Source organism: Vipera berus, assembly GCF_964194415.1.
Source record: "Vipera berus genome assembly, chromosome: 8".
Taxonomy (NCBI): domain Eukaryota; kingdom Metazoa; phylum Chordata; class Lepidosauria; order Squamata; family Viperidae; genus Vipera; species Vipera berus.
This window is the reverse complement of record NC_138211.1, coordinates 10,711,710-10,736,765: the sequence shown is the minus strand read 5'-3', so window position 1 is coordinate 10,736,765 and position 25,056 is coordinate 10,711,710. Positions and strand designations below refer to the sequence as shown.

The window sequence follows — 25,056 nt, the reverse complement described above, 5'->3', positions numbered from 1 at the left end:
GGATCTATATCTGGAAGTCCTTGCTTCTGCAAAAAATAGTTTTGAATTCAAACCCTATTACTTACACTATGTTCAATTAAAAAGGAAACTACCATGATGTCACCTACTAAAATCAAGCAGCATAGCCAGTGAATAGGCATAAATAGCATAAAAATGTCTCATGGATCAGTTCTAGCAGAATACAGTTGCAAGAAAAAGTATGTGAACCCTTTGGGATTACGTGGAGTTTTGCATGAATTGGCCATAAAATGCGCTCTAAATGTCATGTAAGTCACAACAATAGAAAAAACACAGTCTGCTTAAAATAATACTACACAAACATTAGCTGTTGTCATGTTTTAATTGAACATAAGATGGAAACATTCACAGTGCAGGGTGGAAAAAGTATGTGAACCCCTAGCCTAATGACTTCTCCAAGAGCTAATTGGAGCCAGGAGTGAGCCAACCTTGACTCCAATCAGTGTGATGATATTGGATGTGTTGCTGACAGCTGTCCTGCCCTTTAAAAACACACACCTGTTTTGGGTTTACTGGTCTCAAGAAGCACTGTCTGATGTGAACCATGCCTGGCAGAAAAGAGCTCTCAGAAGACCTACGATCAAGAATTGTTGACTTGCATGAAGCTGGAAAGGGTTACAAAAGTATCTCCAAAAGCCTTGATGTTCATGTGTCCACGGTACGACAGACTGTCTACAAATGGAGAAAGTTTAGCACTGTTGCTACTCTCCCTAGGCCTGGTCGTCCTGTAAAAATGACTGCAAGAGCACAGCGCATAATGCTTAATGAGGTAAAGAAGAATCCTAGAGTGTCAGCTAAAGACCTACAGAAATCTGGCACATGCTAACATTTTTGTGGACACATCTACAATAAGGAAAACATTAAACAAGAATGGAGTACATGGGAGGACACCACGGAGGAAGCCATTGCTGTCCAAAAAAAATATTGCAGCACGTTTGAAGTTTGCAAAAGAGCACCTGGATGTTCCACAGCACTACTGGCAAAATATACTGTGGACAGATGAAACCAAAATTGAGTTGTTTGGGGAAAAAACACAACACTGTGTGGAGAAAAAAAGGCACAGCACACCAACATCAAAACCTCATCCCCACTGTAAAACATGGTGGAGGGAGCATCATGGTTTGGGGCTGCTTTGCTGCCTCAGGGCCTGGACGGATTGTTGTCATTGATGGGAAAATGAATTCCAGAGTTTATCAGGACATTTTGCAGGAAAACGTACAACCATCTGTCCGCCAACTGAAGCTCCACAGAAGATGGGTGATGCAACAGGACAATGACCCAAAGCATACAAGTAATTCAACAAAACAATGGCTTCAACAGAACAGAATACGCCTTCTGGAGTGGCCCAGTCAGAGTCCTGACCTCAACCTGATTGAAATGCTGTGGCATGACCTTAAGAGAGCGATTCACACCAGACATCCCAAGAATATTGCTACACTGAAACAGTTTTGTGAAGAGGAGTGGTCCAAAATTACTCCAGATCGTTGTGCAGGTCTGATCTGCAACTACAGATCGTTGTGCAGGTCTGATCTGCAACTACAGGAAACGTTTGGTTGAGGTTATTGCTGCCAAAGGAGGGTCAACCAGTTATTAAGTCCAAAGGTTCACATACTTTTTCCACCCTGCACTGTGAATGTTTCCATCTTATGTTCAATTAAAACATGACAACAGCTAATGTTTGTGTAGTATTATTTTAACAGACTGTATTTTTCTATTGTTGTGACTTACATGACATTTAGAGCGTATTTTATGGCCAATTCATGCAAAACTCCACGTAATCCCAAAGGGTTCACATACTTTTTCTTGCAACTGTATATCAATATTTTACCGTCACCATTACAGTTTTGTACTCTTACAGTATATCACATTCTCTTTTATTTAACCAACAGATTTTACTATTTAGAAATTTTAGTAATGTTCCATTTGTTGCAGTGCAAACTATTTTATTGTTCAAGAAATAATGTTTTTGGCATTATGTTAGAGGTTTGCCTCTTTATACTTGTAACATGTAAATATATCAGCTAACAACTGAGATTTATACCAGTATATATAGTAGTTTAATATTATAAAATAAGAAAGATAAAAGAAAGCCAGTTTAGTCTGCAGGTTAAAAGCACCTTAGGCATGGAAGCCGGCTGGGGGACCTTGGGCCAGTCACTTTCTTTCAGCCTAACTCACCTCACAGGATTGTTGTGACGAAAATGAGGAGGGAGTATTAGATATTATGTTAGTGGGTTAGGACGCTGAGCTTGTCGATCAGAAGGTCGGCAGTTTGGCGGGTCGAATCCCTAGTGCCACGTAACAGAGTGAGCGCCTGTTACTCGTCCCAGCTTCTGCCAACCTAGCAGTTCGAAAGCACGTAAAAAATGCAAGTAGAAAAATAGGGACCACTACGCTGGGAAGGTAACAGCGTTCCGTGCGCCTTTGGCGTCTAGTCATGCCGGCCACATGACCACGGAGACGTCCTCGGACAAGCGCTGGCTCTTCGGCTTTGAAACGGAGATGAGCACCGGCCTCTAGAGTTGGAAACGACTAGCACGCATGTGTGGGGGAACCTTTACCTTTACCTAGCCAACTTGGGAGTTATTTATAAAAATAAATGATACAAATGATGATACAAATCTAAAATAAAATAAAAAATAAGGGCTGTTTATACAAAAACTAGAAGCCAGATAAATCAGGGCCTTGCTAACTTGGGACAATTATATATTCCATTGTTTGGATATTAAAGTTAATAATGCTACTGGTCAGCTAATACTGTGATTTTATTAGGCCAGGCCAGAGGTCAAATGTTTGAGATTTCCAGATAGCGTAATTAGGCAAGATGCTTATCCTTCCAGAAATATAACTGTTCTCCATCCCTGTCTCAAAGAGACAAGCATATGAGGAGATGGAAAAGCTGATATAGAAGACATGAAATTAGCATGGTAAAAATGTGGCAAGATAAGCAAAGATTCTCCTGTGAATGTGTACCCAGTGATTTGGGCTCCATCTTGCAACCTTTTTTTTTTACCATAGTTAAGTAAATCAAGCAGATGTTAAGTGAATCTAGCTTCTGCCACTTAACTTTGCTGGTCTAGTGCCCAAACATTTGATCATATGATCATGGGGATGCTGCAACGGTCATAAGTGTGAGGACCAGATATAAATCAGTTTTTTCAGTGCCATTGTAACTTTGAAGTGTCACTAAAGGAATGGTACTAAGTCAAGGGTTACCTGTAGGGTAAGGTGGCAATTAATGGAGAAGGAATGCAGACCTTTCTCCTCCCCCCCTCCCCCCAATGGAAATCCCTCAGCTAGGAAAATGCCCATGGTATTGATAGGGGATTTCTCTGATATTAGTGTGCCGCACGTTTGTGTGTGTGTTCTTGTGTATCTTGGAATTGCAACAGGGAAGGAAAGAATTACACCACATCTTTGTGCCTATTTTGTCCCTGTCAGTTGCCAGTGGAAGCAATGTGCATTTTGAGAAAGCTTTCTGCAGGTCAAATTTAAAAATGCATTTAAAGTTACAAATTGCTTGATTTTTGTGGGTACAAAAAGATAGCACAAAGTAGTTGTCAGTAAGTATCAATTGTTGTTCAAAAATTACTTTTGCTTTTCCATATACATTAAATAATCACCATTTTTTATTTTTAAATTAAATATATAATTGAGTATATTTCTGGGCATTGTTTGGTCTGATTTACGTTTAATTATACCTTTGGGGTTGATCTCTTGCCATATATAGTGCTTCAGCAGGTGGCAGCACCTGGCTGATTTTGGCTGATCTCAAATGTTACGCAGTGTTGGGCCAGATTAGTACTTCAGTGGTGGTGGGGGGGCACCTGAGAATTCTGTGTCTCTAAGCAGGACAGCAAAAGCCAAAAAATATCTCAGAAATCATTGGCAAACTGCTTTCACAATAGACTCCAGGAAATGTATAGCCCTGGGTCTCTCTTCCTTTTTTTAAAGTGGTCAAGGAGATGTTTGCATTTATATTTTAGGGTTGTGTCAGTGTCCTATTAATATGACAGAATAACTAACTTGGCTATTCTTTTTTATTATTATTGTAATAGGCATGTTTCTCAAGTTTTGGTTACTTTTTGAAAACTTAAGTTTGTAAAGTACTTGTTTTACAGTTTTATAGTGTTTTTATTTACATTGTCTCCAAATAAGAAAAACAAGACTTTTTTTCTGGCATACCTGGATTTTCTCCCTCCTTTTCCCTCTTGATTTTGGCTGTTCATTCTCAGGTGTAGAAGGCCCTCCTTACAGTTTTGTCAAAAGACATTGGAAAAATGGTTTGGCCTAGGTTAGGAAATTCATTGTTTGCTGTGGATTGTGAGGAAGGAAGATCTTAGTGGCCAAAGAAATAGTTTTGAGTTCAGATTCAGATGGCTGTTTCTAAATTTAACACTAGAGCAGTGAGGCAACGCTTACAGCCCTAGAGCAATCATTCTCATTTGGTATTTTTTTTCTTTTTTCATTAAGTAGACTTGTTTTTCTAAACCCATTGACTGTTCCATCTTCTTTGGAAAATGGTTGTTCTGATATCATTGCTATCGTTTAGATTCCATTCATTAAATATTGCACATGGGGGGGGGTGGGGGTACTGAATGAGCCAAACAAATGAAGGGTAACCATGTACCTTTTCTCTAGCTGGTTACTCTGATTGCTATTGCTAGTAAACTTGGTCACGTATGAATAGGATGCCATGATCTCCTTGTCTCTCTTCCCTGTTCATCCCGTAATCTTCCATTACTCAGCATTTTGTATCACATGAAGCCTTGGTTTAGTGGTGGCTTGATGAGTAAGCCATAATTGCAGTGCTCCCATGACAGCATTTTATAAAGCCATCAGAACAACCTGTTTCTCTGGCTGTCTTGGGAGTAAGTTAGAAATCTGTATTGATTCTTCTGTCATATTCTGTTTTATACTGTACTGCTTAATGTCTGAAGATTGGGGCAGTTCACAGGAACTGAAATAATTGATGGCAGTGTGACTGCCTGTGAAGGCTATATGCTGTCATTTTAAGTGGGCTTTTGTGCAGTTGGTTGGCCATTATAAAAACAGACTGCTCGGCTAGATGGGTTTGATACAGGGAACTGCTTATTTTCTTGTAAATAAAAATCATAAAGTCTAGTTTCATACATAAAGCGAAATCCTACTGGATTGTAATATGAATTAGTAAAGATAGTCCTTGACTTACAAACACAATTGAGCCCCAAATTTCCATTGCTAAGCAAGGCAGGTATTAAATGAGTCTTCCCCCCCAATTTTGCAACCATTTTTGCCATAGTTGTTAAATGAATCACTGCAGTTAAGTGAATCATATTATTTAGCAACTCTGGCTTCCCCTGTTGACTTGGGTTGTTGGGAGCCTTCTGGGAAGATTACAAAGGGTGATCACATGGCTCTAGGACAGTGCAACTGTCATAAATACATGTCAGTGCCCAGCATCCAAATTTTGATCATGTGACCACATGGAAGCTTCAATGAACGTAATATCAAAAATGGTCAAATGACACTGTTTCAGTGCTCTTTGGTCACTAAACGAATGCTTGTAAGTCGAGGACTACCTGTATGGTGTATAAGGCCAATCACTAAGAAGTTTCCAAATCCCCTTCCGTGTGTGTGTGTGTGTGTGTGTGTGTGTGTGTGTGTGTGTGTGTGAGAGAGAGAGAGAGAGAGAGAGAGAGAGAGAGAGAGAGAGAGAGAGAGTTTGAGTTTGAGTTCTGTTCCACCTTAAGCTCTGGGTGGCATCCATGGAGCCCCCTCCTCCAGTTTTACCACCCAGTAACACTGTTCCGTAGAGAGAGAGAGTGGTCCAGAGTCACCCAATAAAGGTGGATGAGGATGGATTATATACTGTCCAATCAAGATTCCAGGTAGGTTACAATAATGAAGATGCAATACAACCATAAAAGCATAAAAACATCCACCATCCATAAAAACATGAATATAAAAAAAAACAGTCCCCTCTCAAAACCCACCCATCAAAACAATCTCCAAAAACACAGCCCAACACCATAATTAATATACAAAAGTCAGCTGAGATAAGTTTGTTTTAATGGCTTTGCAGAAGGCAGTAGCAGTTCAGATGTGGGGGACTGTGGTTTTCCTCACGACCTGGAGACCTGACTATGTATTCCTTAATAGGAATGATTCGAGATAAGGGGTTGGAAGAAGGAATGTTTTTTGAAGAGACTGCATCTGCTACTTGAAAACAGGAAACGCAACCAAGTTCCTTTTCTGTCCTTGATAAGCATTCAATCACCACCACATGTTGTAGCTGATGACTTCAGGTTTAGAAAGTCTTGTCTCAGTATATGAAGCTCTAGCACTTTAGTCCTTGACATTTTACAGAGAAAATCAGTCTTGCTGATTAACAATATACCACACATTTAGACAGCTGTAGCTAAACATCTGGATGAGATTATTTGGTTTGAGAAGGAATAGGGGGTTGGGGCAATGATTTATAGAATGTTTCTTTGGCTGTAAATCCCAGTTGTAATTGGGACTTTTCGGTCCTTAATTGTTTGCAGCAAAGAGTGGAACTCAGTGTTTCCCAATTCATGGCAGGGTCCAGAAACCCAGTTGGTGGGGAGCAGGCTGAGGCTTGTTGCTAGGATACCGTTGCCTTTGTTTTGGTCCCAGCTCAATCCTGTATTTAAGATGGTGTATACATTTCTCTGCATTGTTAATGTAATTTGTTCAGGCAGTAAACCACCAAGTGCAATTGAAGGAATCTGATACTCAGAAACACCAGAGGCCAACCTTTTGTGGGCAGGTTATGGTTTGAGGCCTAAAAAGGAATGAAAGATTTGATGTGGGTGACTGTGATTATATGCTGTGCACGGAAGCCATTGGGCCTCCATACTGTTGTAATGGGCTCTTGTTAATTGCCAAACTTGGAAAAAAATTGCAAGTGGCCTGCTTTAGAATCAGTGGTTCAAGTTTTTTTTAAAAAATAGATGATTAATTCTTTCCATGTAAACATAGGTGCAATATCTGAGAAAGTTCTGTTGTGCAGTACTTGAACATTCTGTCCTGCAATAGCTGCTTGTCCTAATAAAATTTTTAAAAATGCATCATTCAGGCTCAGTCTGGTTCAAAGAGGCAGATTTTAAAAATAGGTAGCTTGTGACAAGTTGCCTTCTTTTAGACTGTTTGGAATGTATAGTATTTTAACAATAAAAATGAGAATAGATGCCCTTTGGTAAAAGGATAAAATGTGTACCAGCTTAGAGAATAGAAATTTTTTCATATACTGTTTTTGATTCTTCAGGGAAAGATAGGCTCACAAGGGTGAAATAAAAACAAACTGCCCCTCTTCCTCCCCATCCCATGGCATACTTTAGCCAGATTGAATTACAGCCCTTTGGCAACAAATATAAACTGTAAAGAGTTTGGACAAGCCATCTTTTCATTCTACCATCTAAATCTCTGTTTAACTTTCATCGTGTATGCTGCTTGTTTCCAACTTGTATGCATGAGATCCTCCAATTTTATTGTGAGGAACATTTCTATTGTATAGCTGTTTTAGATGTCATTTTCAACTGAACAACTTTCTCTGTTACTCTGTATATTGAGGTTCCTATTGAACTTTTACAGCAAACATGGACAATCTTCTGGTTAGATAGTATTTAAAAAGGTGGCCTTTGAAACTGTAGGGTCCCGCTCACTTTTTTCCTGCTCTTTTTACACTGTGTTCCTCTCTACCTTTCTACTCCAGATTGCTTCTTTCTGGCTCAGTGAAAAAGATAATATTCTTGAACATAATGCTGTGGGAGTTGGTTTTGAGGGAGTGGGAGAATTTTACTTCCCTCCCATAAAACCCGCCTGTTTCTCCTAGCAAGAAATTAATAATCAACAAACTCTTTCAGAGGGAAACCATGTTATTTACTCTTCCTCACAGCACTCTTGCTCTGGGTAGTAAGCGAAAGTGGTCTGTGTATGAGAGTGTATGTATATGTTTTATTGTGGTGTATAAATGTTGGTATGTGCACTTCTTCGTGTTTCTCAGGCAGTTTGTACAATGTTTGGAGCGAAAAGGCTGCCAACCCATGATTTAAAAGCTTTGTTATTATTTAGTAGTTTCTTGCCCAAACCATCATACAGGATGCCAAATTAAAAGATTATTGAAAGACTGTTAAATGTTCATTACTGAAAGACTGAAATGAAGACAGTAACTATATACTCTATGCATGTACTTGATGTCTCATCTTTGGATAAAAAAATACCTTAAGGGTATTTACTATAGACTGTAAGAATGTCTGCTCTCAAAATTAATGCATGCACAGTCGATGCAGTCTGAATTCCCGGAGTGACTCATATTTCTGGTGGGAGAAATACCACCAAAAATTCAAATAGGAGAAACAAATTCCCTACAGCAGTTCCTTTAAAGTCCATTCATCTTTCTATTCCACCTTCCCCTTCCTAGGATACCTCTTTCGGCAATTAGTAGCCATAACTTCCTAACGGCCAATAGCAGAAACCAAGCTATCTTTCCTCTCCGTTGTGCAGTCTCAAGGCAATAAATAAGAATGTGGAATTTAGATTACTAGGTCAGACAACCAGTGGGGCTGATAGAGTGGGAGTGTTCTGGCATTCTCTTGCCTGATGCCTGTGTTGTAAGACGGTGGGGTTCTATGAGCATGTTAATTAGTTGACTTCATTGGTTCTGCTGTGTGAAAGTGATGTATGACAGTCGCTCCTTACATAAAGCATTATTGCTGAGGCTTTGTAATTTTAGAAGTGCAGAGGGTGGGAGAAGTACATCCAGTCTTTTTGGTTGTTTATTTTCAAACTCTGCAGTTTCATCTTAGCACATATTGGGCATTTCATTTACTTTTAAAAACTTTACACCAATTTCAGTAAATGATAAATAATCATTACAAATAGCCCTGTACATTACTTGCGAGGCTTCCTGTCATTCTGTAGGCTCAGTGGTGTGGCCTGGCTGCAAAAAAAATACATACTGTGGCTCTTAGAATGTTGTATCTATGAGAAAGAGCATTGTTTAGGTTAGAAATTTGCTTTTTAGTGCAGTGCAGTTTTTTAAGCAACAATCAAAATAATAGCACCAGGTGATATGTTGGCTGCAATATAAATAGTAGCATGCTAGGAACATGATGGGCAATCAGGACCTTTCAATTCTGGCATATACAAATTTATGTGCTATACCAAAAAATATATGATGAGTTAATTCCCCAAAGGATTAAGGAATTAACTTAAGGGTTTTGCTTATTTGCCTAGGCCAGGGGTAGGCAACCTCAGCTCTTTTATGATTCGTGGACTTCAACTCCCAGAACTCCTGAGTCAGCTATGCTGACTCAGGAATTCTGGGAGTTGAAGTCCACGAGTCATAAAAGAGCTGAGGTTGCCTACCCATGGCCTAGGCTGTACTGTGATTCCATCCCCAAATGTTGATCATCTTTCCCATGAATGAAGCAAGCTTTTCTTCCTGGTTCTGCTAGCTGCAAAATTGTGTAACCATGTTAACTGGAGAGAGAACTTCTTTAAACAGATATAGATCCCTAAAAACAGATGCACATGAATGCAGAGAGGGAGAAATATTTAATTGCTTCAGTTTGTGGAATTCAAACATCTAACCGATAAAAATACAGTCAAGTTTTACCAAAAGGTAATTGGTCCTGTTTGGAAAATAAGATGTTTCGAAGAGCCGGAAATATTCCTGGTTCTGTTTTTTCTTGTTATGTGTGGGGCTATTAGAAGCTATTAACATTCCAGTTCAACTTATCAGTGAGTGTAAGTTTCACTCTCTTCCTTGGGCGCTCAATAAAAAGCAGAGCTCAAGGTTAGAGGGAACAGAACGTTGGTGCCATCATGCCCAGAAAAAAAAATGTTATTAATTATTGTTGTCTTGGGCCAAGGGTGGGCCTTTATGACCTGTGGACTTAGACTCCCAAAATTCCTGAGCTAAACCTGTGTTTTCTTGATATTTCGTTATTTCCTTAGTCTTCTTCAGTTGGCAAAATTGGGTGATGATTTCACCAAAACTAGGTTCATTCTTTAAATTCTTCATTTTTAGTACCTACAAATCAGAATTGACTCTTGGCAACTGCCTGGACAAATCCACACAGTTCTCTGGAAAAGATCTTCGTAAATGGCTTGACATTGCCTCCTCTTTCTCAGGGTGGAAAGAAAGCAGCTGGCGCAATGTCCCTCTGCATGATCATGGCAGAATTCGCCTCCAGGTTTCTAGCCTGATGCCTTAACCCAGACGTGTCAAACACAAGGCCCGGGGCCCGGATCCGGCCCGCGAAGTGGTTTCATGCGGCCCGCGAAGCCATCCTGGAAACAGTGAGGGAACGGCCCCCACTGCCTTGGCCCTGGCCCAGAGACCCTCCTCCTGCCAGAGACCCTCAGATCTGTCCCACTCCTGCCCAGGCCCCCATAGGCACCCTTGATGTGAACGATGTAGAGCTGGCCACGCCCACCCAGTAGGCCATACGCAGTCTAGCCACGCCCACCCAGTAGGCCACGCCCACCCTGGCCATACCCACCCGGCCCCCTGAGGGCAACCGCAATGCTGATGCGGCCCTGAAATTGAGTTTGACACCCCTGCCTTAACCGCTATGCCAGGCTGATTCTCAGAATATTTCTAAACGTCATTATCTTAGTTAAGTTTAAAGTAAAATTGCATCTGGTTTTGAATCTGTTTTAGTTTGACTTCTTGCTGGGCCTTGAAAGAGAGACTTAGATTGCCCAGTTTTGATGCTGTGGCTGGATTGCCATGTCTATCACCAGGCCCCCCTGATACATCTCCCTTTTTTATCAGCTAAGATTCATGAAGTGCCTTTGTCCCCACTAACCAGCCTCGTATGTGTCCAGCAGGTTTAGACTGAAAACGGCACTAATGCTGCTTCAAAAATTGGAAAGTGGATTGGAGAAATAATGCTGGTTAGATTTGAAAGATTGGGGAGGTTACCGGGGAGGAGAAAGGGGCAAGTGAAAGGGTGGAAGAACCTCTGTTATTCTGGCACCTTGAGGCTGTGATTAGGCAGTTTTGACAATGCCTGTAAAGTTCTCCAGGGCTTGTTCTGCTGGATTGTCTGTTCTAAATGACTCCATTAAACTTTTCCCATCTAATGTGTCTCTCCTTCCAAGATCGGGCCTGCAGAGGTTTGAGAAGTCATTCAGTTGTGTGTAAGTGGCTGTGAAGAGCCCTCTGTGCACTGTATGAATAGACCACATATCCATGGAAACCAGATCAGGCTGGCTGGGTGATCTTTGACCCACTTGTTGCCACCATCCTGTTCAACCTCATATGCCAGGATTTGCAGTTTCAGTCTTTTGCCTCTTCCCCTTTCCCATGGGGCCGAGAGGCCCCGTTGCCTTTTCAGAGGAAGTACAATCATAACACTAGCTTGTTCAGCCCTCTCCAGCGTTAACATCTTTTTGAATCTGTCCCGTAAGCTCTTGGTATTTCTCTCAACCTGTCAGTGTTCAAAACACACAACGGGTTTTTCAGAAACTTCCAAAAGCACATTAAATATGTATAAAATTGTATGTTTCGCTTTAGTGAATGAAGGTGAAAATACTTGAAAAGTTTTTGAAACTCTAGCTGAGTAAATAGATTGCAACAAAAACAGTCAAGAATCAAGACCAACAAGTATATTTCAAAGGTTACATATACATTATGCCATGAAATTAAGAACATCTTAAATTTTGTAGGACTAAATATGAACGATCCAGAAATTCAAGGGTTTCATCTGTTTTTTGCCATTGAAGGAATGTAAGTGATTCTGATTGATGACTTGGAATCTTGCAATACCATAGACATAACCCAATTTGGAAACATTTTTCTTTTGTTGCTCTGCTTTTGGAATTTACAGATCCAAAACATTTAATTCCTAGGGTTAAACAGTTCCTAAACAAGAGGGCCTTGCTAGAATTCCTACAGCTATTAAGATGCAGAGCTGTGATTTCTCTTGTTATATCTACAAACACATGGTGACTAAATACATTCTGTTGAATTTGTTTTGTTTTGTCTTTCAATACCTTCCAAATATTTATTTAATCATTGAATTTCATTAGGGATGAAAACCTGGTGGTCCAAGGAATTAATAGGTACATTCTATTTGAATGTGAGGAGTAGTGAAGCAACATTTGGGGCAGCGTATTTTTAGACTAATGCGTTAATCCAAAATGCTAGTGATAAAAGTTCATAGAAAATTGTATTGGTTTTACAAAATAATATACTTTTATTATAAAACAATGTTTTTTATATTTAGAGATTCATTCATACTTCCAGCTAAGCCATAATGTGGGGATCCATCTGTTAAGATTACTACAGATGTGATTCAGAATATTAATAGCTTGTTTAACAAGTTATAGATGAACATGCTATGTGAAACTACCTATTTTATGTAGCCTGGTAATTTTTTGGTTTGCTTTCAGAAACTAATATTTTATCACACACAAAACATGGAAGACTGCACACTATCTGAAATCAGATCATTTAATCGTATAGAATATTTCTACTTGAATGGAGTGGATTGGATAGACAGACAGACAGAAGCAGCTCATAAATGTGCAACTTTGTCGTTACATTTTTATTGCAACAGCTGCAGTTAACTTCATTTTAAACTGCAGTTCAAGATGCTCTTAAGAAACTAAGTCTAGGATTCAGGAATGCTTACTTCCAACCACATGAATTTACTTATTCTATTTACAAAGTTGTCTTTTGTTTCTCATTGTAATGTGATTGTTTCAGTGCATTGGGTCACTTATTTTTAAAAGCATTTTTAACTTTTGTAGCATCAATTCTGTCAGTTGGTGTTTTAAAGTGTCACAATTGGCTACGTATTTTTAATGATTGTTGTATAAACATAGTATTGTTTTAAAAGCAAATTAAACTAAATATTTTTAATTGATTATTAAATAGTAGTTTCTTCATGTTGCTTAAACTTGAATCATGCATTTGTTGCCCTTGCCTGCCAAGGATGTTGTGTTATCTTTTTTTTTAAAACAACTCATTGTAATATATTCATGAATATATTTGGAAGTGTTGTTAATTATATGTGAATAAAGAGAATAGTAAAAAAAATAACAGTAATGATAAAATAAATTAATCCATGTATTTTATGATTAATCTGGTATTATTCTAGCAAGGAATAGGATGGAAGAAGACATTGAACTTCTTTTCATTCCAATCTGGAATAAAACTACTTCGAAATAAAACTTTATTCATTCGCATTCTCTCTCTGCACTTTGAAACTCCAGATCCCTTTTTTTCATCCAGCTGTGCATCTCATCTTTATACACTGCTATCCCTGCTGAGTGAATTTACTTTCTCTTTATAATTAGCATATTCTTTCAGGATAGCAAGTAAAGTCACCAGACATCATCTGAAATCTTTCTAATTTTAATTACTTGATCTTCAGGAATAGATTTATAAGGTCATATCTCAAGATGAAATTTTCTATATTGGAGTCATGCATTCAGCACTTTTATTGCATATAGTATCATTTATATTTTTATCAAGATGATTTCAAGTGCCTCTGAGTAATAGTTTAATTTCAAGTGTACTTTTAACTGAAACATATTTAATTCTTATATATTTAATATCTAGAAGGTTTGTAAAAGTGATATATGATTTTCCTTTTTCTTCACCTGTTCATACCTTCTATAAAAGCACACAAATTGTTTTTCCTCTGATCTTTGTTAGACTTTTCTGACAAATGGCTGTGCTTTCCATGATTCTTTTATTTTCAACTTGTGTATTATAGTTAATGGTAGCCAAAAGAGAGTATCCAGATTTTAAGTTGTTTTTATATAATTTTTCAGATATCTTGCTAATGTACAGATTGCTGTAAAATTATATCCAGTTTTCAAAAAGTAGTTTTTAGGTTTTATTTGGTATGCAAATGGTTAAATTACTTTTTTTTCTTTTTATATCCAAAGTGAAACAATTTTTAAAGATATTTACTATTTGGTAGTTTACTATATAGTGTGCTAATGCATCAGTAAACGACATAACGGTTTGGCTCTGAATCTTGCTACTTTGATACAATGTTTTGTTATTAATGTATGAAGTGCTCACTATATTTGGATAAATAACAGCAAAAATAATTTTCATAATCTCATCTGTACAATCAATATCCATACCCAAATGATATTAAACTGTGACTTTCTCAATTCTTATTGATCCTTCCTTACTAAGAGTTTATTATGATTTTAGGAAAACAATTATGTTCTAGAGAAAGAACAATCCATAATATTACATTTCAATTCAAGAATGCCTACATGTAATTGAATATATCTTATTAACCATTTGTTCTTCCTGTGGATTCAAAACTTATCCATATTTAAATTATTTGTCCAAATCTTTTAGGCAAATATGGCAGCTTTCATAAAGTGTTTGCTTTTTAATATATTGTATATATATTATATATATTATATGTTTATTTATTTTATACAAAAAGAGTAAATTTACATATTTTCATTCTACAAAAAATTCCAGTATTGAATATTATAATATTATATATTAACATGTAACAGAAATAATATGATTTGCACATATTATACTTAAAAATTTCTCCACCCCAAATTGACATTGAATTGTATAAATAAGCTTATTTCATGCAACAAAATGCTTCTCAAAATCAACAAATAGGATTACTTTTTATGAGCTAGCTACAGAGACTTCTAATCAGTATAATGGATTATTTTGAAATAGTATTATGGTAGATTATAAGGAGTGAATTAATTCTAAATTCTTTGGAACAGTCTGTTAATCCATTTGGTTTTAACCACTTCTCTCTGCAGATTAAATCCTGGATCTTGTGATTTGGGGGTTTCAAGTTCATATATTGCTTGTAATATCCTCCTTCAGTTTATACCAGACATGTCAAAGTCGCAATGTCACGTGACGTCACGTGACGTACTGGAACTTTCCCCCCATTGCCAGCGCGGTTTCCTCATGATGCATCCGGCCCGCAGCCCGGCCGTTTGACACCACTGGTTTATACCTTCCAGATGTTTTAACTTTAGTCCAAATTCAATAGTTTAAAATTAGGTTATGACCATTCCATAATTTGAATATTTCTTTAATAAATGCTTTAATGTATGGTTACGCCTTGTGAAGCTGATTGCTCCTTATTTGCAACTGATAGCAGTTCTAAAGTTTTAATACTGTCTGGTATGTGTGCTAAAGATGTTTATGAACAGTTAACCCAACACAGAGTATTAAGTACTTGTAAAAGCAAAGTGAGGCTTGCCGTTGTTCAGATGCAGTGTCTGTAAGAGGCAGGAAGTCTGGCCTTTAAAATCATTCCTAATTGGCTGTAGCAACTCTCTTTTTCTTTTTCCTTCCTCCTCTTAGTTTACTACAGGCTTCTTCTCCCAGAGTAATGACCCTTCCTGAAATGACTATGGCAGATGTGGGCATGCCAGGACCTGCTCTCTATACTCCATTGTTCAGGCTTAGGTTTGCAGACCGGGTGGATTGTTGTATGAATTGGTGAATCTTAATCCCCAGCTGAGGAGAAGCTGTTTGGCAAATGGCAGGTTAATTTGCAGACAGCAGGATGCATTGTACTGTGTGTGTGGCACAACAGCATGTGGGAGAGAAATAGTTAAAATCCTTTTCATTCTCCCAGTTGCTGAGAGGAGGAAGAAAAGGAAGGTAACAAGCAACTAGGGCTTGTTCTAATCTCTCTGGAATGTAACCATTTTGAAACTTTTATAGCTTCAATATGCCATTCACTCCCTCCAAGCTCTTTTCCTTCTCTCTCTCTCCCTCTCTCTCTCTCTCTCTCTCTCTCTCTCTCTCTCTTTTTGCACATGGATTCCAGCACAAGTGGTGCTCTCTGGAGTTCAGAGGTGTTGTTCAACTTTCCACATCAGCCTTATTAAACTATTCCCATTCCTTGTATGTTTTCAGAATATTTCTCCAGCCTTGCGTATTGTTCTCTAGTAAACTTAGTAAAAAAAAAAAAAGAAAAAAAAAGTTTCACATAGCTTTTAAAGAAACCACCACCCCGGTTCGCAGCGGTTTCTCTGCTTATAAAATGGATTAGAAAGCCCATTTTGTCACCAAGCGTGCTGAGCAGAAGAGAAGGGTGGAGTGTAAGATATACCAGCTGGAAAATGACAACATGCAGGACTTTTAATTAGTAGGATTTTTTCTGTGTATGTTTAGGTGTTTTAGGTTGTCTTGCCTTCCCAGTCATTCTCCCATTCAGAAGTTCCAAGAAAGCTGAGTCATCCAATGGGAGTAGTGCTTGCTGCCCCGAGTAATGCCGAGTGTTATAGGTGCCTTTTAAAATTACTTTGCAGTAAATGGCAAATGAACTCACATCACCACTCAATGTTTGGAAACAGATTGGAGCTGTACAGCAGCCAGATCCAGGGAGTTCCCCAATCTAAGCAGCCACTTTGATCTCAGGTCTTGGAGAGCAGATCAAAGGCAGTCATTTAGGAAACCTCTACTACTGTACTCACAGTCCAGAGTGTACTGTAGGTCATTGAGCTAGCTTGTTGGGAGTCATGCATACCAAACATACTCCTTGTACAGATGACAGCCTTGGCGCCCTGCCTTTTCCTCAATTGGCTGTTGCGGGAACCTTGGAGACTGGGATCTGATTACAGGTCCTGGGCCGCTCTGCACAAAGGGCAAAGTTTCAGCACTGGCTTTGGAAAATCAGTGGCAACTCAATGTTTTCTGCTCTTCCATCACATTGTTTCTTCCTTATGCCACATTATTTTCTGAAAAGTAACAGTCTTAAAATATTTGTTCTAGGGTGTGGTCTAACCTCTACACACATACCACCACCCCGGTGTGGTAGTAATAGTTATTGCCTATGACTAACCATAGTAGAGACAGCAACAAAATCATATCAAATTCAGAATTAGAAAATACCATTTTGAAAGTGTTGACGCTAGTGCTGGAAAAGGGAGTTTAGATATCTGTCCACAGTGCTATTATGAAGTGTTGGCAGCTGTATATATAACTCTTGAAATTCAGAAACTTGATGTAGGAAATCCGTTACATAGACAGAATCCAAAGTTGCTGTTGCAGCATGCAAAGAAAAGTTTAAAAAGTTGAATAGTTTCTGAGTAGAAGCAGGGATGTGTGCTGGGCTTCTCAGTTTCATGCTACATACATGCACTTGACATATTATATAATCTTCAACTAGAAGTAAAGCACCAATCAGTGGTCATACGAGCTTTGAGTAACAGAAGCTGCAATCCAACACATATAGAAGATACAAGGTTGAAGAAAACCTATACAACAGTTCTAGAGCCCAAGTTGAAATCCTGTAATATGTAAGATTTAACTGCAGTCTGTTTTAATATTTACAGTCTAGGTCTGGGAGAGAGATGGAGAATGAACATAATACAAATAGCAAGTGTATAGTTGAAAGACTATAGAGCAGGGGTGTTAAACTGCTGGCCTGCGGGCCGAATGTGTCACGAGGAAACTGCACCCACCCCATTGCCGGCAATGGGGAAAAAGTTCCGATACGTCACGCGACGTCACATGAAGTCGCGAGTTTGACATGTCTGCCATAGAGTGATACACTGGCCGGTCAGATGAAAACATTCTTTATAAATATATGCGTGGTGGTGGTGGGGAATTATCCTACCACAGTGTTTGCATCATATTCATATTGTGGTTGGTTTTAACATAACATATTCTCTGTGCCAAGAAATATTGCAGATTGTGATTACTTGTAATCTTGAGCTATACTTCAGATTACTTCTGTTGCCCTTGCATGTTATTCAGTCTCAGTTAGGAATCAAGCACTGGGCTGATCTGAATGGCAAGAGTTGCCACAAGATTTGATCTTAAAACAGCCTTTTTAATGTACTTCTTTTATTCTGTGTGTGTCTTTTCTGTCCTCCCAAAAAGCTTAGTACGGTGAGTCTGCCACTGTGAATCCTCAAAGTTGAATTGTAGAGTTCTTGTTGCTCTCTGAGGCTGTTTGCTTGCAAACGTTTCAACTAGGCCAGGGGTAGGCAACCTTGGCTCTTTTATGAGTCGTGGACTTCAACTCTCAGAATTCCTGAGCCAGCTGTGCTGGCTCAGGAATTCTGGGAGTTGAAGTCCACGACTCATAAAAGAGCCAAGGTTGCCTACCCCTGAACTAGGCCATACCATCAGGCACGGACACAAACATATATATGTAAGGAAACAAATAGAAACTGGAGGACTTTATGGCCGCAATCTATAATTATTGCAGTACCAATGTGTACATCTTTTATTCACGGACAACACCATTTCTGTTTCGCATGTCATGGGATCTTGCCCACAAAAAGGAATTAGGCTACCAAACTTAAGCTTCTAGACACTAGCTGCTTAAACTTGCGAATGATGCTACCAGTTTTCTATGAATGAAGTGTTTATTGTAATAACTGCCAGCATACATTTTGTAATGGTTCATCAAGTTTATAAGAGTTGCTCCTTAAATGCTGCCTAAAGGAGTTATTTTGAAGCAAATAATCCTTTTGGCTCACAGTTACTGTAGTGTTGGAGAGACAGTTGTCTTTTCCTTTGCTTTAGGGGGGAAGGATGTTTGCTTGTGCGTTTTCGTTCATTTTTATTCTGATATTGTTAGTTTTGGCTGCATTCAGTTTTAAGTTCTGAGGCTGAATTTTACAGCTAGAATGTAAAAAGGCTGAAGAAAAACAGTTCTGCATTGTGGACAAAGCGGTCTGTTACAGTAGACTATTTGTGTGTTTTATAGGAATGAGATAAGCTTTCTTCCTGTTTCATGTCAGGCATTCACAAATCCTGTTTCCTTTGTCCAAAGGTACTTTCTTCATTGGTCACCTTCCAATTTTTGCTTCTCATCTCTAAAGGGAAAAATCCTGAATACTTTCATATTTAAAAAAAATATATATAAGAAAATTGGCAGTAGCTCTAAATTTTAAAATGCTTGCTCTGCTCCCAAGGAGGAATGTGAAATCTGGCCTTAATCTTGTGCTGGATGCTAACAAACAAAGCTGCTTTCCATAGAAGCTCAAAACTGCTGTGAAAGTATTAACTATATCTTTTCTAGACCTCAGAGAGCATAGGGTTTGGTCTATCCACTGGGAACTTAGTACAAATCCCCAAATCCACCCCATTTTAGGAAGGCTTCAGAGAAGTTTGAATAAATTCAGAAAAAGAGCAGTCAAGATGATGAGTCTAAAAATCAAGGCATATGAAGAGACGTTTTAGGATATGTTTATGGCTAATCTTCAGAAAAGGCCACTGATAGTTGATAGTACAGTTTAAATACGTGAATGTCATGTAAGAGGAGGGCAAGACCTGTTCTCAGATTTAAGTTACAGAAAGGCAGATTCCAATTAAATACTAGATCAAAATTTCCTGATAGTAACAGTTCAACATTGGAAGCTGTTATCTGAGAGATAGTGGATGGAGTTTTTCACTGGATGTGTTCAAGTAGAAACTAGATTGTCATCAGCCTGTGGTTGTTTTAATTTGCATTCCTTCACTGAGTAGGGAGCTGGACTGTGAGGTCTAAATGACCCTTTCCAAACTCAACCCTCATCTTGGAAGGACAAAAAAAATATATATCTCAAATTGCCAGTACAATTTGTTTTAGATTGTTTGTACAGGATATTCAACACTATTAAATTTTCTCACCATAATTCAACTGAATTTATTGCTCATCTAAAGCTGAAATGTGAATCCTGGTGCATTTCTTACTTCAAGTCCTAACTTGCAGTGCAGTTAGTGTGAATGTGAACCAGATTTGTTTATTTTTTATCAAATTTATTTTAAAATGTAGAACTGCCCAACAGCTGCATTCTAGGTGGTCTGCAATAAAATACATTAAAATATACAACCTGAATAAAAACATAGAGACAATAAAATCAAAATCAAAAACCATACAAACTAGGCAATGGTAAGAAGGTCATTCAAAATCTGAAATACAAATTAAAATCCTGAGGAAAATCAGAAAAGCCTTCACTTGGCACTCAAATGATGCTAATGTAAGTACCAGTTGAGCCTCACTAAGGAAGGGAATTCCATAAATTTCAGAAATTCACTATAGAAAAAAACTCCCCTTTTAAAGCCACCTATCTTTGATGGGGGGACTTGTGGAGAACCTCATTACATCCTTTTAAAAAGTCTGTTGATACAAACTAAGACAAGATGCTCCTTAGGTAACTAATCAAAACCCAAGTCTTAAATGAGTATTTCACAGGTTAACCAACTACTCACGGAACTTAGGACTGCCCCCGACCTTCACTCATTTCACCGGGACCTGAAAACTTGGCTCTTTGATCTGTTTGGTCCAGACACTGGGGTTGTTAATTTAACTGGGTTTTAGATTTACTCTTGGGGCTTGAATTTAATTTAATTGTTTTAATTGATTTTAATTTTTGTATTTCATGGTTTTAACTGCCCTGTAAACCGCCCTGAGTCCTACGGGAATAGGGCGGTATACAAATTCAATAAAATAAATAAATAAATAAATAAATAGAGCCAACATACGGAATGTTTTTGGGGAAAACAAACACAAAAAATTCCTGGTTGTTACACTTAAGGGGGACATAGTGGAGGTAAGAATAGAGACAAAACAAGTTATTTTTTTGAACCTGGTTCATTTAAAGAAATTGCTTCTTGTGAGTTTAAGATACTTCGGTCTACAAACTAAGGTGATTGAGCCCCAAAGGGCACTTTTTTCTCAGTTTGTCTGCAAGGAATTGTAGCAGTTTTGTAATTTAACAGGGCTCACCTAGGAATTTATCCTACAGGAATACTTTCTCCTGAATTAAAAATAAGAGTAAAGAGAATAAGGCATAAGAGTATAAAAATATTCTGAAGATGTGACTGGAGACAAAATATTTTGGAATGTTTTGTTCCTTACCCTAAAATGTCTAATCCAACATACAAAATCCATTAAGATTGGGATATATTGTAAACGTTGTAAAACAAATATCTATATGAATGTGGAATACCGATTTAGTGGTTAAATTGTGGTAACGAAATGAGCAGCCAGATCGTATTTCAGTCTTCTTTTGAACAAATCTGTTCAAAGTTTGTCTTTTACGCCTTCTACTTTCAAGGTAATTTTCAAGGCAATCTGTCCAGGCATGTGGAATATTTTATATGCTGTCAGCCAAAAGTATTCTTTATTCATTTGCTGTATTTCTTCTGCCTACACAAACATGTTGAAAATTGTAAAAGATGCTAATATGACCACAGTATTATATGTGTCAATTTTGTGATTCTTTGCTCTTAGTTTATTCTTCCCAAATTACTGAAAAGGTTTTAACAATATTTCATTGTGTGAAAATCTTGCAATCACTCAACAGAGAGAATGATGTCAGTTTGTCCTATATTAGATGAAAAAAAGTTCTAAAGTATTTCTGTGTATATGTGTGCCCTAAAATGTCCTAAAAGCGTGTAATATCTAAAACAGAAATAGAGCAAAATAACTTGCATGCATGCCACTACCAAAATATTGTCAGTGTTAATTATGCTTGCATGATTTGAATTGGATAGGTGGCAAAGGAAATACAATTTGTCTGATTAAAAATAATGCTTTTACAATTGTCTTGTTTTGGTCTAGAAATAGTTGTCTTAAGTTTTTTAAGAGACTGTAGTTTTCTCAACATATATGCACCATTTCCCACCTGAAATAAATAGAAGAAATTTAAAAATTTGTTTAAGTTGAAGGGTTAATCTTCCATTTAAATTATTGGTTGTTCGGCCTCCAAACAAAGCATGCTGGGATTTCCTTCCAGCTGTTTTACATCATGAAGATTTGTGTGTTAGGGAAATTCCATTGCACAGCTGCAACTCATCCAATCCACATTCTCAAACCTCCAACATTTCACAGGACACATGTATTCAGCTATAATGGCATGAGATACTTATCTTTCTCCGCTAGAAATACAATGCAAAGTAGCTTTATTATGTCCAGCAATAAAGACCAATATATGTTATTGATGCTAGAAAATTACAGAAAAGTGTGTGTTCATATTTATGCTTGAACGTGAAACCAGCCTAAAGTCACTTTGTGCATACTTTAAGCTTTGAAAGCTACTTTTTAAAATCAGAATGGTGGATTTGTTTTAAATAGTTCATATTGAATGTTAATGAGTTGGATTATCTAAAAGTATTCTCAATTAGACCACTGAGATATAGAATAGATCAATATTTATTGAATACTGATAAACTAAAGATACAAATTAACCAGGGCAATAGTTGGCTCCTATAACTTTTGGTATATAGTGTTAGTGCCTAAATTTTGCTGAATCAATTGTTCCCTATCCCATTCATGTCAGCAACTAGGGTGGAAATATACTTTAGTGCTAACCTAGAAAAAAAAATATATAATTTATTATTTTTAGGTTACCAAAGCAGCTTGAAACCCAGTGCTGAGGAACCAAATTCCCAGGAATTACCATATTATCTTGTTAGACTAAAAATACACCACAATCGTTGAAGAGATTTCTGATTATTAAAAAATAACCCACAAAGAACAACCTTTGTATTAAACTAAACTTGGACAATTAAGCTTTTTGGAAAAAAAATACTATTTTTTCATTGGGTTGTTTATTTCCTTTAATCTGATTTCTTTCAGTATCTTCAGGTGAAATGGCCACTTTTAGATGTGCCAGCTGGAGCTACGCTAAAGGATGCACGGTCTCCCTCTCCTGCCCATTTAGTAAGTGCCAGTGATTTATTTATAGATCTTTGTGGTTGTGGTTAAATGAAGGTTTATTTATGGATATATACACATATCTATATTCCTTCAGCACAATTAGTTTAGAGTTACTGAGACTTATATTCAGGGTGGGGCATAAACATTTGAATTTCTAATTAAAAAAATAAAACAAGATAATTCCTTATAAATTATTGCGTGATAGTTATCTGTCTCACATGATACTAGTTTGTTACGAAGAGCATTTTCATCAGTACCACAAGTGTTCTAACCTAAAGAAGCATTTAGCAGAAAAAAACTGAAGAAAAAGCAACCATTGAAAAATGAGACAATTAATTTTCAAGGCATAATATCTTGCAGCTGTGTCTAAAATATCTATGCCTCAGGCTTTGAATTTCGAGTTAGGTTTTCATGAGTCCACCATAAAAACATGTGACTAGAAGAATCTTTTGTTTCAATGGCAAACTAAGACAAACAGTTACACTCTTAATTAACTGAAAAGGGATCTTTCAACTCCTCCCCACGCCCCCATTACTTCAGATTGAACAGCCTTGATCTGCATTGTATCGTGCAGCTCAGACCTTCCAGCGTATTCATGCTGAAAGAAATTTTTCAGATTTTTCGGAGCACTCATGATGACAGAAATTACACTGCTGCAATTGATTTGAAATAACCTTATGATTTAAAAAGTAAAATGAAATATTTTTGAGAGAACGTTTATACAGCAAATAGCAAATTATATGGCAGAGCAAGATGGTGGCACAACTTCATGACAGTAAAGACAATTAACCAGTGGAATAGCTTACTCCCAGAAATCGTGGGCACTCCATCACCGGAGATTTTTTTTAAGAGTCAAGACAGTCACTTGAGATGGTATAGGTCAGTGATGGCGAACCTTTTAGAGACCGAGTGCCCAAACTGCAACCACCTTTGGAAATGGTGGTTATCAAAGGCCACTGAGTACACGCAGAAGTCATAAAAATAATGGGTTAATAATAAGTTAATTGGAGGGAAATGGATAGCTTTTTCAAGGAAAGGAGGTTAGCAGTTTTGTTATCTGTTGTGTCTGGTACCTTTATAGTAAAGATAAGTTAAAGAGTGATGAAAAGTCAAGCACACTGCAAACCACATAGCCCTTTCCATACTGAAAATGTTACTACACGTACTAGATCAGGGGTAGGCAACCTTGGCTCTTTTATGACCCGTGGACTTCAACTCACAGAATTCCTGAGCCACCCATGCTGAGGGGAAAGGGAGAGGTTTCCGTGCTTAGCCATGCTGGCTTAGGAATTCTGGGAGTTGAAGTCCACTAGTCATAAAAGAGCCACGGTTGCCTACCCCTGGACTAGATCTATTTTAAGCCTGTGCCATATGTGTGTGCATGTGTATAAAATAAGAAAGTTTATATCCCAAATTATGTTTTTTTTCTCCTCTCTTCCTTTCTTTTTTAAGGTAATAAATGGTTTTAAAACAGAAGCAAATACTGCATTTAATTACAGATACATTTTTTGCTTTTCTCTTGCAGTCAAACAAAGTTCCTGTAGTTCAACATCCACATCACATGCACCCTTTGACACCCCTCATCACCTATAGCAATGACCACTTTTCACCAGGGTCGCCACCTTCCCATCTCTCCCCAGAGATTGACCCAAAGACAGGTGAGTGTTGAAAAATCACCATCTTATCCAAAGCCTATTAAAGGTTCTGAGGGCCTCGCCAAAAGAAAAAGCACAATAAATAAATTGAGATGGGGGGGGGGAGAGTAAAAACAAAAATGTAAATTTATCAGCAGATATTTTGTGGAATACTGGAAATAAAAAGTTATTTACATGTTTCTAACTAAAGGGGAGGTAGGGATTCCAGTTTAGAATAGAAAAGAAAATGGTTAGTGAGAGACTGTATCTTAACATATATTATTGTTTCTCCACTATCAGGAATTCCACGACCACCGCACCCTTCGGAACTCTCTCCTTACTATCCATTGTCTTCTGGTGCCATTGGACAAATTCCTCATCCTTTGGGATGGCTTGTACCACAGTAGGAATTTCCACTCTAAATATCCTTTCTTGCTTTTGCTTTTCTCTTTACAGTGCTGGTTGGTCTTCATTCAGTACAAAGTTTTTGAGCCCAACACGTGTTACTTCTGAAATAAATCAATTTCATGAAGCCACAGGTGCTGTAATCTTTTGAGTTAGCCAAAGCTTCACCTGCTCGAGAGACTTTTTCTGCATAGTTTCCTACTTTGTCAGAATGAGATTTAACACACATAGGTGCACATTACAGTCACATTGAAATACCACCTGTGTGACATCCTTTATTTATGAAGCTCAAATTCTTTTTACCTTCAAAACAGACCGCAGAAATATGTATGGTCAGTCCCAAGGTCACCAATACTGCT

The 25,056-nt window shown here is 37.9% G+C and overlaps 1 protein-coding gene across 2 annotated transcripts in view; it reads left to right on the top strand.

Moving 5' to 3' along the window:
* The window catches only part of TCF7L1 (transcription factor 7 like 1), a 73,776-nt gene that overhangs the window by 39,865 nt on the left and 8,855 nt on the right, over nt 1-25,056 (top strand). For both annotated transcript variants that reach the window (XM_081333693.1, XM_081333694.1), the window contains 3 exons: nt 22,578-22,661; nt 24,184-24,316; nt 24,593-24,695. In XM_081333693.1, the coding sequence (XP_081189819.1) occupies nt 22,578-22,661; nt 24,184-24,316; nt 24,593-24,695 (320 nt within the window). The remainder of the gene's footprint in view (nt 1-22,577; nt 22,662-24,183; nt 24,317-24,592; nt 24,696-25,056) is intronic.